Source organism: Dermacentor silvarum, chromosome 3, assembly GCF_013339745.2.
Source record: "Dermacentor silvarum isolate Dsil-2018 chromosome 3, BIME_Dsil_1.4, whole genome shotgun sequence".
NCBI classification, from domain to species: domain Eukaryota; kingdom Metazoa; phylum Arthropoda; class Arachnida; order Ixodida; family Ixodidae; genus Dermacentor; species Dermacentor silvarum.
The window spans coordinates 191081338-191101466 of record NC_051156.1 but is presented as its reverse complement, the minus strand read 5'-3'; the positions used below and the strand labels follow the sequence as shown (position 1 = coordinate 191101466).

At 47.4% G+C, this 20129-nt stretch overlaps 1 protein-coding gene across 2 annotated transcripts in view; it reads right to left on the bottom strand.

The window, feature by feature from the left end:
• LOC119446316 (uncharacterized) overlaps positions 1-20129 on the bottom strand; it is a 519665-nt gene that overhangs the window by 44310 nt on the left and 455226 nt on the right. For both annotated transcript variants that reach the window (XM_049664069.1, XM_037710724.2), the window contains exons 5-6: positions 6749-6853; positions 4085-4496 (exon numbers count right to left, since the gene is read on the bottom strand). In XM_049664069.1, coding sequence (XP_049520026.1) covers positions 4085-4496; positions 6749-6853 — 517 coding nt within the window. The remainder of the gene's footprint in view (positions 1-4084; positions 4497-6748; positions 6854-20129) is intronic.

Genomic DNA, 20129 nt, shown 5'->3' with positions numbered 1-20129 from the left:
AGACCATCCCGGTTTGGTAGGCCTTAATGGCCGCCTTAGAATCGCTATATATTACCTGTCTGCGACCATCGAGCACAGCCAGCGCGATTGCAACCTGTTCAGCTACAAATGGCTTCGAAGTGCATACTGTAGCGCAGCAAGTGATCTTGGAATTTGAGTCGAGACAGGGGTAATTGGAGAACACAGGGACAGGCCTTCGTCCTGCGATGGACATAAATATAAGCTGCTGCTGCTGCTGCTGGCTGCTGCTGCTGCTGCTGCTGCTGCTGATGATGATGATGTGCACCTAGACACCCAACTCTGATACCCGCTTCCCATCACCTTCTGGCGGACGACGAAAAGACCGGAGCGAAAGTACGCGTGTAAGCGTAAAATGCTTAACCAACACATTTTCAATCAATCAATCAATCAATCAATATATAGATCGATCGATCACTCAGTCAAAATGCTTTTGTATTAGCATTATTGTTAGGCTGTGTCATATTTTTTCTTTTGTTTTCTCCCTTTAGGTAAATCGACTCGTGAATGTACTACGTTTTTTATTGTATTTGGTTTACTTTTCATCTTCCGTAAAAAAAAAAAAAAAAAAAAAAATCTGCTACTTGCTGCGAACTTATCACTGTGAAATTTGAAATATTATATTTTTTGTAGAACCGGTACAGAGGCCTCTGTTATTGTTATATCTTTAGCTTCTGTACATTTCTTGGTATATTTCAAGAAACATAAAACATCTGAAACACAATCAATCAATCAATCTCTTCGACGCCAGATGAGGCCTAACGGTTCTGAGCTCGGACCATATCGACGCATCAAGCTACGAGAAAATCGCTGCCACAGAGTTGCCACTTTCGACGCCCCTCTATACAAAACTACTTTGGCTGAGCAGAATTGCCACTCAAACCTTTGACAACGTACAGGCCTCTCTTCTCTTTTGTCTCGCGCTAGCATTCAGGCAGTCAAGTCAGCTCTCAAGGACAGGACCTCTACTACATATTACTTCCTTGTACACACTCTCTTTGAGGCGAAAACAAAAATAAAAATAGAAAAACAGGAGAAACGAAACGAAAGACAAACTCTAAAGCAAATGGCAGTTCAGTCCCCTTCGAACCAGTGCCGTGTATGCGTCGCCCGCGTGCCGGTGAAGTGAAATGCGAATCGAAGCCTTCTCAGCGTGAGACGGGAGTGGATTACAGTGCGTCGGTGAAGTGACGAGCTGCCGTGCAAACAGACGTCAATCAAAACGATCGGAGCCTATCGAACGCAGTCGAAGCGGTCGCATTTGATCGCGCCTGCTTCCGCGGTAGTGCGTCGCCTTTGTGTGAGCCTTCCGTGAGAACATCGTGTGAGCCGCCGTGGGGTACGCAGTCTGCAAAGGCGTCAAGACAATGCGAATCCGAAAGGCCTTTCGAATGATATGTTCCCTGGTCTCACTACAATTCCCTCTGGACTGTAATGAACTCGCTTGGTACTTGCTCGGAAACACCTCAGAAGTGGCAGCATGTGCAGCTTCGTACTCCATGCGCAAGCATTTCATAGAGAAGGCACTGTGCCTACCCCCCCCCCCCCCCCCCTCTCGTTCCCGACCCCTCAAATAAAATGTCTGCATTAGCTTTGGCAAACATGGAGTGAAATATATGTCTTATGGATCTTGAGGCGGTGACAGGATGCTTAGCTATACAAGTTCAATCGTGCGTTACCTCCGAATGTTATAGTTCTGTTTAACAACACTTATTTCAGCCTTGTAAAAATGTGCCTACACTGTAAAATAATTCATACCCTTAAAAGTGAAAAAAGGTGTAAATTTATCCATAATTCGCACGCTGACACACAGGAAGGATGTAAGGGTGTGAGTTCTAGACCGGCTTACACGCTTATTCACATTTAAGGGCGTTAATTATTTTACAGCGTATTAGGCACGGCCACGGCTACCAACAATGCATGTGCGCCTATCCCTCTTGCTTAGATTTTTCGCGGAAGTTGACCAACCAGTCAAGGTAAGACAAAGCTGTTGGTATACGAACAGCTTTGTCTAACAACCGCTGTAAACACTATAGTGTTTACAGCTGTTGTTAATCTATGTTAGCAACGGTTATTTGTCTCGGTTACGTTCTTTCTTATCTCGATCGGTGGACTTGCCGCAAGGCATGATGCGAAAAGCAATGAAGCAAATCTAGAAAAAAAAAAGCGTGCACCTGTGCACCATGCCGGAAGTGCAGTAATAACTCTGAGAACTTGTCCGTCATCCAAAGAACGCAGCTTTCGGTACATCCGATATCGAACCCGCCTGTTTTATTAGCTCTCAAAACAAACAAAAAACAATCATTTTAATCAACCTCGCACACCTAGTGGCAAGCTTTATCGTAGAATCCCACGAACTGCAGCATTCGCGGGAACCTGTCTGTGCTTTCCCTCTGTTGACGTCATATGCTGCTGCACACTCCTTCGTCGAGGCAACCATGCTCAGCAGCTGAGGGCTTTGATATATACCTTCGGCAAAGCAACGTAAACTATAGTTTGCTTCTGCGTGACCTCAATCTAGTTCTTCTGCTTGTTCTTAGATTTTGACTTCGTCGCAAGTCGCGCTGTTACATTTTAGAGTTTCGACGACGACTCTTCTGGTGTTATAATAAATAACTACGCGTCCTTGATTTACACGGACTTCATTCGCGGAGGCACCAGTTCAGTACGAATAATAAACTTACCGGTTGCATGCGATTTGTCGTTATTGTTTATGATGATGTTCAAGAAGTTCTAGCTGGCAATCGGTACGTTTTGTATCATTGTCAATAGGTCATTGCGTTTCAAGATGTCTTTCTTTCTTGTTTTGTAATTCAAGTGTATTACCTGTTGTTGCTGCTGCCGTCACCTGTACGTCAAAAAAAAAAAAAAAAAGAAAAAAAAAAAACTGGTGTGGTTGCCCTAAAGTCAAGCTGGCGAAATGCGGTCGATTGGCCCCACTCTCTGTCCCTCTGAGTAAGCAGGATAATGCGATTTCAAAAGTGTGACATACAGTTTAGCTGGTGTGGAGAGGTCGAAAGCATGCGACCCACCGTGGTTGCTCAGTGGCTATGGTGTTGGGCTGCTGAGCACGAGGTCGCGGGATCGAATCCCGGCCACGGCGGCCGCATTTCGATGTGGGCGCAATGCCAAAACACCCGTGCACTCAGATTTAGGTGCACGTTAAAGAACCCCAGGTGGCCCAAATTTCCGGAGTCCCTACGCCTTGCCTCATAATCAGATCGTGGTTTTGGCACGTAAAACCCCGTAATTTAATTTAATAATAATAAAGCATGCGCTTCCCGTTGCTTCAATTCACTTGTTTTGTGTGGGCTAACGCTAAGGCACAACGAGTGACAAAAAGTTACTCAAAAAATGCTGACGGAGATGGAAAGAAATAAAGAAACAAATAATAGATAACGTAATCTCACGCTCCAGCGCGAGGCTGAAAAACAAGATAAAGATCAGACGCGCGCCCACTATATAGATATACACGTGCTATGTAGCGCGGAGCGAAAAAAAAAAAATCGACACGGGACGTAATGCCCCGTTCGCAATGTCTGGCGAAGGACACTGTCCAAGAACAGTCCCTAAAGGCAGTGCATGATAAGCAAACCGTGCCAGCACCCACACTATTTTCTTTGACGTATGTATGTGTTAACTGATTTCGTCAGTTATGTTAACGGTTTCGTGAAATGTCTAATCAGTGGAGTGGATTTTTTTTCTTCTATGTCATTGCGTAAATATTGGTAGCACTTATGCACTTCTCTTTTTATGCAATCCACGGAATTTGAGCTGCTGCTTGCTGTTTGCCACGGAGGAGGAGGAATAGACGGAAAGACAGGGAGGTTAGCCAGTTCTCAGACCGGCTGGCTACCATGTACTGGGGAAAGGGGTACGAGGAATAACATATCGTAGAAAAAAAGATGTTACAAAAAAAAAGAAAAAAAAAGAGAAAGAACAGCATGGTTTTCACCTAGGTGAGCAGGGAGGGACCCATCAAGCTCAAATTCACAGCCATTCTTTCATACACCTCCTACACAGGTATACCTGAAAACTCATTCAAACGAAAAGAGTCTCAGCTCACCGACGTGCAGGTTGCTGGGTTGCAGGGACGCCGTGTTTGCGGTGGCGATTCCCGCCGCGCTCTCGAACAGCTTCCGCACCCGGTCGCTGACGGTCATGTGCGGCTCGTGCAGGAAGAAGGGTTCCTGCGGCGGGCCGCTAGCCTGCTGCTGCTGCTGTGCCGTCGAGCTGTCCTGCTGTCCGCCGGCCCGGGACGACGAGGCCGCGCCGGTGGCAGCGGCGGCGGCCGCGGCGGGCACGGTGTTCACCGAGGACGACACGCTGGCGGCAGTGGGCGACGGGGCCCGGGCGCCGCAGACGCGCTGCTGCGGCAGATGCTGCAGGATCTGCTGCGGCGGCCGCGATGAACGCGACGAGCGCCCTCCGGGACCCGAGGAACGGGCCGGACCGGGACACGAGCACGTCTGCGTCACCTGCGCGGCGTGCGTACGGCGAAGTCCAGTAGAGTCGGTCAAGTATACTGTCGTCATCGTCATCAAAAGCCTAATTTATGTCAACTTTTCACTGTGAGCTGAACTACACCGTGAGCAGAGACTGCTATATATGCATGTCACTGGTCATGAGCAGCTGACAGGATACCTCGTGATCTGTATGTATTCGGAACTTTATGTCTACAGTCCTTAGTACGTGTAGCGTGTTTCTTTCGCTCTAAGAGATTGTGACTTTACTCGTGATGTATCTGCAACGTAGGTCCTGTTTGTATTACGTGTAGTGTTCTTTTTCACTCTCAGAGGTAGTGGAAGGTTTGGATTATATCTATTTTTCTCGACTTCTTTCGTTTAGGGTATCTGTTTGTTCGTTTTGTTTGTCTGTTTGTTTTTACGATTCCAGAATCGCTGGCTTTTCAGCTGCTAAACTTCCCGTGCTGTAAACAGCAAAACAACAACAACCACGGTGTTCTGAGCATGAGCTGGCCGATGACGGCCGTGCAACGGGCGCACCCTCTCCAATTATCAGAGATTCTGAAAACTTTCTATGTGCCACATTAACTTTCGGCACGGACCCGAGCAGATTATTCTCCCCAACTTACCATCAGTCGCTGTAATTCCACGAGGGGTTGCCTTAATGAAATATTGCGGTATTTTGTCGCATGTAAGCGTGCTCACATATCTAAGCAGCGATTAGCTAGACGATGGTCTAGTTGGGGGTATACTGACTACCCTGCAACAAAGACATGAACTATAGAGTATTAAGAATTACTCTCTGCAGTGCCTCGCGGTATCTGCAACAGACTTCCCTCTGTCATATTCATTAGTGTATTGGCGCTTATCCTGTGGTTAATCAACATGATCGCACTGAGAGGCCCGAAGGCCTTCGCCTACACTTAACGTGTAAGTGCACCGAAACCCCAAAGTTGTTAAAAGGTATCATGCAAATCACTCCTCCACATCGAAATAGGACTGCGATTGCACACACAAGCGATTTACTAAACTCATGCAACAGTTTTTTTTTCGTTTTAATTTCCTGGCAGGCTGTTGGCGAGTTGCACTTGCGTTCATCTTGTGTTCATCCTAGCTCGAAGTGCATTTGACTAGGTCTTGTTTGGCCGAACTTTGTTGAAATCAGTCCGTCTGAAGGGCAGGTGGCAGGTGTAAATAGCGAACTAAAGAAAGCGAGCAATGACAGGTAAAAGTAAACTACAAAAATGTGAAATACAGAAGCTATGGTTTCAACAAAACAGCGCTGTTATGAGGGCAGCTGCGCTTCGACGCTCTGAAAATGGGCTGAACTTACCAAGGCTCTCTCTCTCCCTCTCTCTCACACACGCACATGCACACACGCACACGCACACACGCACGCGCGCGTTTACATTATCCATAGTCTCACTATAGCATAAGCTGTGCCCCACAAGAAAATGCCAGTTTTGTTGCTTGGAATTCGTCGTGCCACTATATGTCATTTTATTATATGCTTTCGCCGTGGTGTTACACCTAGTTAAGTTGCTGTACCAGAGTAACTCAACTCTTGATTTCTGTAATTTTTGTTTCTGTACTCTTTTTTTCGAGAGTCTGAAGCAATGTGCGAGGATCGATTTCCGGTCGATCGGAACTTACGCATATTCCCATCCCTATGCTCGGTATAGAGCTGATTGACTTTTATGCGCGGAACTGCAAAGAAACGTACGCGTCTCTACGTCTGTTCGATCTGCTCAGTGCCGGCGACTGCAGCAACTGCACATATTGGGTCTGAGCAAGAGTGCAGTGACCTGTCTACTTTTTCGACATATACAGTACGTTCAACGTATTAGGCCTAATTCACGATTACGTCACCTATAGCGTTTGCTGCCCCTTGTGCGCCTTTTCGATCCCGGGTGTTGCCGCCATCTTGAAACATTTAGCGTAAGCATAAAAAAAAAGTTCAGTTAGTCCCAAGATTCTTCATAAAAAATCTTTAGACCGATGAGCTTGATTATGGGCTTGTCTTCTTGACTATACATAATATTTATGTACAGACGTTGTAAATGAGCCTACTTAATTTCCCACGCTGCGGTCGATAGCCTTTCCGGTGGGTCGTTAGCTGAAAGTACATGGACGATAGGCAACAAAAAGTGCGATGCCATTGGCACACAGAATGTTCGTTGACGATGTATCGACTGCTCACGGAAGCGTCACAGACACAGCATAGACTGTCTAACGAAATTTTTATTGAGGTTAAGTGCACTTGCCTGTCCTTTCTGAGGTGATCCCCGCTTTCCGGAGCCTGCGTTGGCCTTGCTTTGGGTCACGTGCTGTTCCGGGTTGGACACGTGACCGATGAGGACTGCCAGGCACTGCAGGGTCAACACAAGTGACTTAAACGGCCTCGTTTAAAGAAGTGTTACGCCAATTTGGCAATTAACTGCGGTTCCGATTAGATCCAAGCAGTCTGGCCGTTTCAGGAAAACACACACACACACACACACACACACACACACACACACACACACACACACACACACACACACACACACACACACACACACACACACACACACACACACACACACACACACACACACACACACACACACACACACACACAGCACACACTTATCTATGACTGACAAACACACAAGCATCCGTTACGCCGCCATCACACTTAATACATTCCTTTTGTTTGACTGCTTACAGCCTTAAAGGCCAACTGCAACAAAAATTTAGCTGTGGCAAAATTAGTTATAAATGAGTGGCATATATTACCGAAGCAAACTTGGCAGAGCTGGTAATTGTCTAACTTTCTTGCTAACAGCCTCCAAATAGCATCTAACCAGACGACGCGTGCGCCTGGTGGCTTTAACGGATACGGCGTAAGTCCCAGCACGTTGACTCCGAGATTTCTCATTGCGATGCAGGCATCCACGAGCTACGAGTGGCGCCTATCTCGGAGGGCATGCCGAGAAACTGCGCGTTCTGGGTCGTGCGTCCCTTCCGACGAGCGGTTTCAATTTGCAATCAAAATCGCATACTTTTGAGTGCTTTTCTTAATGCATTCACTCGGCATTTCAGACGTAATATTTTACACTGAGACCGCTTTGTACACTGTAAAATTATTTACGCCTTTAAAAGCGAGTAGGGGTGTAAATAGATATATAACTCCCGCCCTCACAGCTAAAAATGGTATAAGAATGTGAGCTACCGACCTACTTACACCCTTACTCCCTCTTAAGGGTGTATATTATTTTACAAGTGCATTTGAACTATCTGAAATTGTAAACCATCCTACATTTCGTTGCAGTTGCCCTTTAGGAGACACTCTACGGAATCAGGATCGATTCTGCTCGGCCGGTTATTAACATACGAAGGTTCCAAGATCTTGGACTGCTCGAGTGCTTGAAGAAGAAGTGATAGAGGCACTGGTGGATCCACAGTAAAACCCCTTTTGCATACGCGTCTCCTGTAGGACTGAGCTGCTATCGGACGACAGTCAAACGCACGTGCAGAAGACGACGCGCCGGACCCCCTGCGGCGTTTTCACACACGCCTGTTATCTGCCGCAAGGCCGTCACAAAGGCACATTCGGTCTTTTCTGCTTCCTGTTACAGGTGTCGGCAACAGCGGGCAGACGAGCGGTTGTCAAACAAAATAATAATAAAGGATCCAAGGTTCTTGTTTGCGGAAGCCCTAAACGGGGCTTCGTCTTTACGAGAGCGCTATGTGCAGAGCGGCAGCTTCGCCTGAACGGATCACCAGGTGACTCCGTCATATAAAAGTACAGTTAGAACCTTACAAAAAGAAAAAAAAATCATTATGATATCTTATAAAACGTGCGCTGATGTTTCGTAGTAGCAATTAATCAGTGGTTAAACAAAGTACCGGTTTCCAGTGAGGGCGTCCTCTACGCGCATAATGTTGTATGTAACCAGGAAGCCGATTTTTAGCAGATTGCAGAGTGAAGCTGCACTAATCGATAACTCGAAGCGCTGGAACAAGTAATGGCTTAACAGAAACACGCTTCCAACGTGTCAGGACTTTCACATAGGCGCGATCGAAATAGTGACATTTCCGAATCGAATAGAAAACAAAAATTCAGAAAAAAAGTCCTTCGAACATCGAATAGAATACATAATACAGAAAGGAAATATAAAGTGTTGTGGACATAGCTCGGTAATACAAAGGGGCGGAGGGTGGGTTTATTTGCATTATTTGGTACATTTAATGACATTCACAACTGGACGTCCGGTCAATTGGGGAGCTGCTTATAAACGAGAAAAAAATGTGCTCGTATCTCGTGCACCACGACAACGTCAACAAAGGAGCAAAGTAACTGCGTGTCATCAGTGCGTAGTGTCTTTGCCGTTGCCTGACTGAGCAACGGTCTGTGTGGTGACAACAGCACCGTAGACAAGCGTGGTGATGTAATGGCCAAATTGTCAACTTCTTCGCCTGAACAAAGACATTGATTGGCTGAACATTACGGGGCAGAAGTTATCTTCTGCGTGCGTTCGCTTATATGAACTGGTGCCTCCGCGTGCCAACCGCAGACCTCCTGCAACCGAGTCGGTCAGAACGGTCACCACTAGCACCGCGGTCGTTCTTCCTGTCGACGCCACTAAAGGTTATCGCTAATATTCGAACAGAAACGAACATCCAAGATTTTTCGAATTGAGCATTCTCGAATCGACTGTACGACTCGCATTCGAAATGTCGAATGTCCGTCCATACACCCTTACGTGCACCCTTACTTTGGCCAGCACAGGTATCACAATCAGGATATGTCGGAGGGAAAACACGCACTCATGTCAAGTGTACATGGAGTCAAGAGTCACACTTACAGATTGGCTCCAAACAGGCTAGGAGCTCGCACAATTAAAGTCGCAAGGCACAACCGGTAACCGTACAATCATTTCCTGCCACTTGTGCTTCATGCACAAGCCCTCTTACCTCGCTGTGTTTTTCTGTCACCTTCTCGCAAAAGCACTCCCGTGAGCAAACGAAAACCGAACGTCAAAGCACCAGAGCCGCAAGATCGAAAGATGGCGCGCGAGGTGCCGGTAGGGGCATCATATCAGTGGGGGTGATTTGAACTTTGACATGCACGATAACCGGTTTACTTCTGCTTAATCTTTCATTTTTCTCTTTCTTTTTTTTCCTTTCTTGGTTAGACAAAGTGAATTTCGCTTCTGTGTGCAATCCGTAAACCGGAACTATTGCACGACACACGTTCGTGTTTGAATTGTCCCAGGATCCGCGTTCTACTCGTCACGCGACAGCACAGCTATACATCGTTCGATCACGGCCTTTTCAGTTCCTCCTTGTACGCTCGCTCGTTTTCCCAAACTACTGTAATTTCGTCCTAAATCACGAAGACGGCAGAATGAAAGTACGTGCCGGCGAAAACGTTTAAAGATCGAGTGCGCAAGATGGATGTTCATGCGTTTTCCCCGTTCATTATCCCGCCGATGATATACCTTACACGTAGTGCGCAAGCTACGTGTATACGTTGCATATATATATTAAAGACGGAGAAAGTTCCAGAGATTTGTCGTCGCTTGTACCTTCCATGGCGTTCTGTATAATTCGTGCTCTAGCTGTATCCGTCATCGGGGGAATATCGCAGCAAATGAATGACGGCAAATCGAGACGGCGCCTTCATTTTCTTAATTTGACAACAAGAACACTGGTTTTCCCCTTCCTTTATTTTTTTTCTCTTATTTATAGGCATGTATGGCGTTTCAGTGATGAGATGATGTTAGAGGCAAGAGTTATTTCTTTCGGAATAAGAAAAAAAAATGAAATTATGGGGTCTTACGTGCCAAAACCACCATATGATTACGAGGCACGCCGTAGCGGGGGACTCCGCATTCATTTTGAGCACCCGTTGTTCTTTAACTTGCACTCAATGCACGGTATACCATGGCGTTTTTGCATTTCGCCCGCTGCCGAGGCTGTGATTTTGATCCCGCGCCCGGGCTCAGTCAGGCAACGGCAAAGACACTACGCCACCAAGGTAGGTATTTCGGAATGCGCGAAATGAAACAATAAAGCTAATGAAATGTAGCAATATTTTAAATAAATTGACAAATCCACGGGCCAGCACGGCAAGCGAAGTTGTTATCCAACTGTTGTGCCATAGTACGTGCCAAACCTATCATCGAGGTGACAGGAACTCCGATTTATCCGCGTGGAATGGATTCGTCACGGGTAATTGCAAGAAGCACCGGCCATCATCGCCACCCATCCCTCTGGGTCCTGTCGACGAGTCGCCAAGGGGACGCGACGACACAATACGACGCGGGTGACGCCAGCAACCGCCCCGTCTGGCTCCTGTCCACGAGGAGCCGCCGCCAAGGGGATTTAAGGAAGAACCGGCCCATTGTTAAGCCAGAGAGTCGCCACCGGCCGCCCCGTCGGTCTGGTGCGCTCTTACTGCTATTACCAGCTATCACCAGCTATTACCAGCTATTACCTGCTATTAACTGCTATATCTGTGCATATTTGTACATAATGTATAAAGCTTTCGTCTCCTCTTCCGCTGCTCCAAGACTGCGTCTCTCGTCCCCGACCCCGAGTCGCAATACCAACTTACAAACACGCAGGTTCAGTCAGCTCCAAGAATAAGTCATTTTGCATGATATCTTACACACAACTGCGTTTATGGTTGAAGGAACAGCATAAAAGGGATCTCCCTAACACGTGTTCCAAAAGTAGGAACTTATATATACAATCAACGGACGCTCTGCAATACACAAATATGTGAGCACCACTGTTACATATGCATAGACGAAATATGTAGACATTCACCATATGCAAGTCTTTGTGGGCAAGACTGTATGTAAGGGTGCAATCTTTAGCAGTGGCATTTTTAGCTTGGAAGCTCCTATCTAAATACACTGGAACGGAATCCGCTGCATCGAATTTTATAAGTTACACTGAATTCGAAAGAAAAGTTCAACCATTTCGTTCAATTGCAGCAGATTGTTATGTTTTTTTTTTAAATTTCTTTCGCGGGGTTTAATTTTCCAGAATATTGCTGAAAATTGGTACATTTTAGAAATAGATAAAGCATAAGGTTCACAATACTGCAGCTTGGCATAAAAACCCGATGTCACAACTTGGCCAAGTGTTGCTATGGGGTCATCTAAGACTAACAGACTTGAAGTATTAAAAAGCGCTCTGTTCGAAATTGGTATTTTCTTAAATAAGAGTTTTACAAAATGCACGCCAAAAGCGTAATCACTAACATATATAAGCTGTCAACTAACACACCCTATTGTTCCGCTTTGAACAATTGAAGAGCCACAGTTTACAAAACTGTGATATCTGTTTCTGATGCCGAGTTACGAAGGTGCAAACCTTCGTGCTTCATTCTATTTATTATTTACTAACTTTCGACAACCTTTAATTAAGCCTTTGAAGTCTTTTATCTCAATTCAGCTTCTTACAGTCTGCAGAGTTCCTTTCTTTCTCAAATGCAACCAGGCGCGGATCCAGGGGGGATGTCCGGATGTCCTGACCCCCCCCTCAGATTTCTGCATCGCCCCCTCGCTGACAAGGGGATGGCCCTGTCGCAATATATATATATATATATATATATATATATATATATATATATGGTCACCAGCATTCCTCAAAAGTATTTTTCGCGAGTACCAGTGATATCAGCCATGTAGAAATAAAGCTAGCTCGCTCACAAGCTTAGTTGTATTCCGTAGGGGTGTGGTGTCGCGAAGTTGCCGTGGTTATTTTTTCTCATGAACACCATTGGACCTCCTGGCGCCGGCCGTGCCTTACTCGACATGTCGGTGGCGTCTAATGAACGAGGGGACGTCCCTTTTGCCAAGCACGCCGATATCCGCGCGAGCGCCTTCGCGCCAGATCAACCCTTGGGGTGTCATCGGTTGCCTCATTGGCTGTCATCGGTTCCGCGACCAACCTGCTTAATGGAAGAGCTCTCTCGCTGAAGTGTTCATATATAAATAATAACAATTAACAGCTAAACTAAAAACTACTCATAGGCAACTTTTTTTAACTGCATCACTAATTGTGATCACTTGTAACTTTACAAGTTGACAATATCCAGTACGAGCACAGTACCGTTCGTACGCTACAAGTTTTTCATTGTAACTTCGTAGTTTTATTGTCGTACATTAAACATAAGAGGCTCAAAGCCGCCGGATCCGTTTATCTGAGTAGGCGTTCTCGCGGAGTGGGGCGAAGCCTCGAGCAGCGGCTGCGAAGTGAGGGAGCGTGACGTCAGCGGCCAGCGCGCGGGCGTTGGCCGCTAACCACGCGACGCGATGGCATCGCGTGGTTAGGGAAACGGGAGCAGATGCGCGCCTTGCGTAAAAGGATGACGTCGCGTGGGAAACAAAACATGAAGACGCTGGCTCGCGCTCTCGGCTACTACGCCACATCGTTCTTGTAGGTGGCGTCGTGAGTCTTCTTCATACGCGGTGATTCGCATATCGTAAACAACCAGCGTAGTGGTTGCCGCGTTGGAACTCTAAAGCAAACGAAGGTGTCTCAGCCGAACACAAAGAATCTCCTTAAGGAAATCAAGGTGTCCCAATAGAACTCCAAAGACGGACCCGTGCTTACGCATTTATAACGAACCTGGAACAGATCATCCCAAATTTTATTTTAAGAAACAATACAGGCTAGATATACCGGGTGTTCAAAATTAAGCTTTATGGTGTTCTTGAAATTAGGCACTGGGAGGCACGTGAAGACCACCTGCGCAAATAAGTTATGTGGCCAGGGGGACACAAAGTAAGATGATAATTCTCGCTGTCAGCAGCCGAATCAACTAAAATTGAATAATTAACTTTTTGACTGAAGTATGTATGTATGTTTGTATTAAAAAGTTGGAGGCAGTCGTGTTTCTACACAGTTTCACTTCCAAGAATTATTCTAGCATGTCTGTGCTCCGAGATATCCAACTCCAAATTTTAATTATCATTCGCATGATTACGCATGCAAGAGAGTGAGGATCGGCGCAAAGCATTCCCTGACGTGACGCGACTGTTGCGTGCGGCGTTTAGTCTGACAACGGGACGGAGGCATTGGCAAAAATAATAACTGTCCCCCTTCCCCTCACGGCTGGCGAAATAAAAAAAAAAGAAAAAATCGAAGAACCCGTAACCACTGTGGTGACACGTGACCGCGCAGCCTGTAAAGATGACGGCAGCTGCTATGCCGAGATAATGACGCGAGCGGAGAAGCCGGAGGGCAGTGCGCGTGCGTAATGGTGACTAGACGACCGGCCATGGTCCTTGCCTGGGCTGCGCAAATAAAGTGACTGCTGATTTTGAAGTATTGTAAGTTTTATTGAAATCAAGAGCAACAACTGCACTATCAACAGCAGAAACCTTTCTAGCTATGCTAAGGATTATTTCATACTTCCGCTTTAAGTTTAGTGTTGTCATGCAGAAATCTCATGACAACACTTCACCCATCAAGATGTCAATGCCCTAAAGATGTTCAAAATGCCTCCCTTCCACAGCAACGCAAAGCATAAACCACTCTCGCGTGGACTCGATAACTCTGCGCAGTACGACAATTGAAATTTGGAGTCGGATATCTCGGAGCACGAACACGCTAGAATAATTCTTCCGACTGATACTGTGTAGAAACGCGACTGTCTTCTTAAGTTTTCAATACAAACATACCCACCTACTGCAGTCGACAAAAAATAATTGTTCAATTTTAGTTAATTGGGCTGCTCACAGCGATAATTATCATCTCACTTTGTGCCCCCCTGGCCATATAACTTATTTGCACAGGTGGTCCTCGCGTGCCTACCAGTGCCTAAATTTAATAAAAGCATAAAAGCTTCGTTTGGAACACCCTGTATTATCAGGCACAGCCGCCAAGCACATCGCTGTATTGGGTAGCGTCCTTTTCCTATAAGCTCGGAGAAACTGATACCTGGCTTTGCTAGAGGTCTTCTTCCTCTTTCTGGGGTTTTACGTGCCAAAACCAATTCTGATTATGAGGCACGCCGTAGTGGAGGGCTCCAGATTAATTTTGACCACCTGCGCTTCTTTAACGTGCACTACAACGCAAGCACACGGGCGTTTTTGCATTTCGCTTCCATCGAAATGCGGCCGCCGCGGCCGAGATTCGGTCCCGCGACCTCGTGCTCAGCAGCGCAACGCCTGAGCTGACTGAGCCACCATGGTGGGCTACAGGTGTTGCTCCAGCCGTATAAAACGCGGGTGTATCGTGAGCAGAAACGGTGAATTTCGGTAAATTAGAAAGTCTACTATCATCATCATCATCATCATCATCATCATTGAGAGACGCTGACCCCCCCCTCAGAAAAAACCTGGATCCGCCCCTGAATGCAACACATTTCAGTGAAATCAGTTCAGTTCAAGATGTCTAGTGAAAGCATTTCTGCGTTTGCCATAATATATTCGAACAAAGAAATCGACGTTTGCCCGGATCTGACGCTACACTGAGGGAAAACAACTCGCACATCTTCGCGCTCTCATGGTTCAAGACCCGCGTAATGGAGATCGCTGGGAAGGCCTCAGGCCTTTGTCTGTATCATCGTGTCTATCATGATCATATTATCATAAACACGTCTGCATTATCAGACATGTTGATAACACAGTCCCGAACAATCAGACAACATGAAGGCTCCCTAATTATAAATGATATGATGGGCGCAGTAGTCAGTTTTAGGAGGGGACACGTACCGCGTCAATATTCAGGTGCTCACAGACGCTTCAATTTGCAATGAAGGCCGTTCGAAACAGTCTTTCACTAACAAATGTCTGCGCTATACATTCCTATCGATCGCTTATTTTCCACAAAGAAGGCATAAATGCTGAAATTGTGATAGGTTCCACTTGTTAGACCATAGAGAGCTCGACTGCCCACGTAACAAACGACAAAATACTATCACGTCAGCGATAACACTTACATATGCACATTTTCGCCGTGGAAACAATCAAAACCGCAAACAAAAATGTGTTCCTTCCCCGTGCGTTTAAGCGACGACATTCAACAACGACTGCATCTACGCTTTACTCGGTAAATCTTCCATAAACACCGAATTTCAATTCAGGACAAAAAAACGAAAGAGTCTCACCAGAAGTTGCTATCGTATCCATAAAACTTCATCTTCCGCAGCTCGTATCCGCTTTCATTCATCGCACGAAACACAGTGATCACATGCCGGAGAACAGATAGCCGAGTGCGGCGTCGATTCATATCACTTAGGTGGTGGTTTATTCACGGTGCTTGCACGCGTTTTCTCATTGGCCGGATCACCCCGACATCACACCCTCTCCCGCGACAATGCGAACGGTTGCAAGCAGTTGGCGTGTCGTTTTGGCAGACCACAACAAAGCTTTGTGACAAAAAGAAAGAAGAGCGAGGTGCCACTCTCAGTCGTTACCGCTCGAGGCACATTCCACCGACGCGAGGGCGCAAATTAAAAGGAGTGACTATGTATGGACGCACTGGGACCACGGCCGATCTTTGCATAGGAGATGAAGGCTCAGGACACTTCCACAACGTTGAAAACTCATTGCACGACAGTTCTTCGTCGACAACCGCCGAGCGAACGATTCGCTTTGCAAACACGCCCGGCATCCAGACAGTTTGCGACGTTAGTGAAGCGGACACTGTCGCAATCCTCAAAAGCTCCAGACGATATAGGTACCGCTGTTACAAGATACCAGCGCACACCGCCGACTTAGTCGAAGCACAGTAGTATAACACTGTCGTTTGTCAAGAACAGACGATGGTTCTTGACTACTGCTCGATGTCGTAAACAAGGTCGCTAGAAGCCGTAGCCGCTGCAGCGCAAGGTAAGAACAACCGATTATAAGCGGACGGCTTGTCTTGGCTGCCGGTGCTCGATGATGCAGACCCTCGGTAGTACGTAGCGCGATCACAACGAGAAGTAGCCACAGCAGCAGTAGCCGCAACCGAAGGGCCAAGCACAAGGTGACGACCACGGCGTCGACTGCAGGAAGTGGACACTTCCGTAAACCAGGCCGGCTTCTCCTTCTCCCCCTCTTCTTTTTTTTTCTTTCGTTTCTTCTCTTCGTGACTTCCGCGGCTGCTGACAGCGACTTCTCGAGCGCCCGCAGCGAGTAGTAGTAGTAGTCCAACACTCGTCGGGGAAGCCCGACAAACACCCGAGTCCGCGCAAGAAAACCTCACTCACTCGCCGAGGGAGAAAGCCAGTCGGAGCGGTGCGGTCGTGCGGCCGGTGCCGGCAGTGCTCGGAGAAAAAAACTGAAAAACAAAACAAAAAACACACACACGAACGGGGAGTATATCCGTCTTGTTCGGCGTTGTCCTTGACCACTCGGGCGCGCGCGCGCGCGAGCGAGGGCGGGTTTTGAACGAGCACGAAGTGTACACAGCTGACTGCGCTTCGTACGCGGCAGGCACGAAACACAGTGGACGACGCACGAAAGGGTCTTCTTCTTCTTCGATTTGCCGCCGACTGTTTACGAGCTCTGCGGACGTAACAAGGACGACGCGAGCAGGTACTACCAGCAGGGACGATTCTCGCGCGCTCGGAGAGGCTTCCAGATTATGCAACGATGCCGCAATTCCAACCAGGGACGAATTCTTGTCGCTTATGTCCAACACAGGTTTAAGCATGTAAGCGCGGGCGCCGCAGAACAAGCAAGCAACGCCGTTATTCTTTGACAAACAAACTCGCCCGTAGCAAGACTTGGTAAAACTGCGAGTTGCCCTAAACGGCGCATCTGAAAAGTGTCCCCTTAAACCGCCCGATTCTGCAACCACTGGCTCAACAGGAAGGAGAAACACTGTGCTGGGAAAGCGGATGGCCGCCACTACTGTAGGCGTCTGGGAGGAGGAGGAGGAGGCGGCTGCGAGTTACCCAAGCCGTGTTTTTTGTCGGGTGTCGCGAAGGTTAGGAGAAAAGCGCAACCGAAAAAGAAAGAAGAGAAGCACTCGAGAGACTTCTGCGGGCGAAAGGTGGGCGAGGGTTGCAGAGGTCGCGCAAAGAGCCGCTCCCTGCGGCGTCGTCGCTGTTATCTTCGTATACGACGCAATTTAGTAGCCACCGCCTTCGCCACCGCGGATGCAGACTGGACGGCCCAAACACTGTTGCTGGCTTCCCACGATGGACATTGCCGCGCGAGTCTCCCTCTCTTTCCCTCTGCTTTAGGGCTGCGTTTTCTACGGCCAGCGACGCAACGGAAGCTTGGGAAAAACGCAGCCGGCGCGGCAGGTGATCCGCCGCGTAAGTGAATGAAGGGGAGGGGTGAACGCGGGGGCAAGTTCAACAGGGAAGGTGTACTGCGAAAGAATAAGGAGGAGACAGAGGGTGGAGAGGGGGGTGGTTAGGGTGAAGGGTATACGAGAGAAAGGGTGGCCGGTTTGCTGCAGATACAGGAAGAGGTCATCTATATCCCACAACCAGTGGGCCATACGTACTCACTGTATACAATACTGCTATACCCAGCCTGTACTGGGGTGGCGCTTTTGCATCTGCCGAGGCGAACGCGGCCGTTTAATGCGTAAATACGGCGAATCTGATCCGAGATAAGGGGACGAACTCGGAGAAGCCGAACGCCGCCTTGGCGGAAGCAGAAATTGCCGCAGAACCTTCACAGAGCTATTGGGTTACGATGAGAAAAAAGATAAAACTAAAATCATGGTTCTGCTAGGAAGCGGTGCGATGCGAGGAAGGCGCGGCTTCAAAGAAACGATTCGTATACAAATTACGGAGAAGTGGATATTATCGTAAGGTTTGCTATTAGAAAGGATTACTCTAACGCAACTGCGGCTTTCCATGCTCGTCTAAATAAATAAATAAATAAATAAATAAATAAATAAATAAATAAATAAATAAATAAATAAAGACATGGCGAGAAGCGGCTCAGCTTACTTTAAAAAGAAAGGAGGAAAGGAAAGAAAACAAAACGAAAAACCAAACCAACGAGAGGGCATCGTGCTGCAGTTCTACCCGACGCAAGAACGACTATTTGATCGCATATGTGTCCTGCTCGGCCAAGTTCTTTCTAGCTGCAACTTTGCCTAACGTGCGAGATACGATGACCCACATATTCCTTACTAATACCACGTCCCGAGGCTTTTTAATCACGGTCCGATGTCTGCCTCTGGAAAGGGTCATGAACTCATACGTCCACAAGGGGACGCTCAGCTGCCGCTCGCACGAACTCCGACCGCGATTTGCACTCGAATTTCACGCTTCGATCTGTAGCAAGAACCGGTATCATGAAATGCCATTGCACCTGGGAGCGATTTAGGGCTGCACCGTGGTTCCCTCTACGCGGATGCTCCGACGCCATCGCTGCAGGCCACAACATTTTCGATCACGATTGAACGATGGGTGCCCGTGGGGTCACCGGTCGACCCTTTCGGAAGCCAATGAGTGAATAATGTTCCCGCCATCCATTGCCGCTGCATATAAATGTCGTCGCTGTAGCCGCACCACAGCACGTGTGCCTAATCTTTACTACTCTTCGGGAGCCGGCTCTTGCACATCGTTAATCCCGGTCCCGCGTTAAGTAGAAATGTGGGTACCGTGGGATCGTGTCAGGAACGTATACGAAAAGTCCTGCAGAATCATCGACTGCAGCACCCGTAAACAAGTGAATCGATCAACGCCCGATACCGGCCGTGGCGTACGATGCTAATCGAAATTTCACGAACGCAGACAAAAAAAAAAAAAAAACTATTCGCAAAAGATGGTGAGATAAAATCAGGCTGCAAATAAAGCACAGATATACTTGTTTGCTACGTCGATTTTGCCTGATTTTCCTTATAGTAAAAGCTAAAGCGGTCATTAACCAAGAGGCGATTTGGTTAACCGAGTGGTTCGGCCAACATAACTTTTACCCGTAGCGACGACAGAAAGAAGACAAGAACACGACTAAAAATTCGGCAGAGACACTTAAGACTGCTTAGGTGTGGGAATGCGCATGCATTTTGTGGTGAAGTATTTTAGATGGATGTTCTCGGCATGCATTAAAGTTCTTTCTATTGATTCGGTGTGTGTGTGTATGTGTGTTTACATATACGTTGGCCACAGTTTTGTGGGCTGCCGCTGAGGTAGACGCTTCAGAGTCCATCGCAGCGGAGACAGCACCGATGAAATCCGAAGAGCAAGTGACGCGCGGGAAGCAGCACGCTCATTTTATTTATACACATGACGTGGCGCCACCTCCTCCCCATTGGCTGCGCCGTCACGTGTCCAATGAGGCACGCACTAGGCCATATACCTTTAGTCAGCCAGAGCCGTGGAGCCGTTGTGGCGTCGGGAAAGTGTGCTGGTCTCGCACCGCGGGGGCCCAGGTTCGATTACCACCCGGACCGAAATGTACCAGATTTTATTTGCAACGCCATCAACTTACTTTGTTTACAAGAACCTCCCTGAGAAATCTGCACTCAGTCCGAGCATTTTTGACATGTTTTTACTCTTTGCGCAGTCAGCCAATCTTGGTACCATCGCTCGGTCACGCCGACGACGCCGCCGCCAGATTTTCGCGTAATGGGGCAAATTATGCATTCGCATTAATAAACGAAATTGATTGAAATGATTCGGCAATGGGGAGAAAATACATTTCTATTCCAATTTGTGCACGCGGTAGAGGATATCCTATT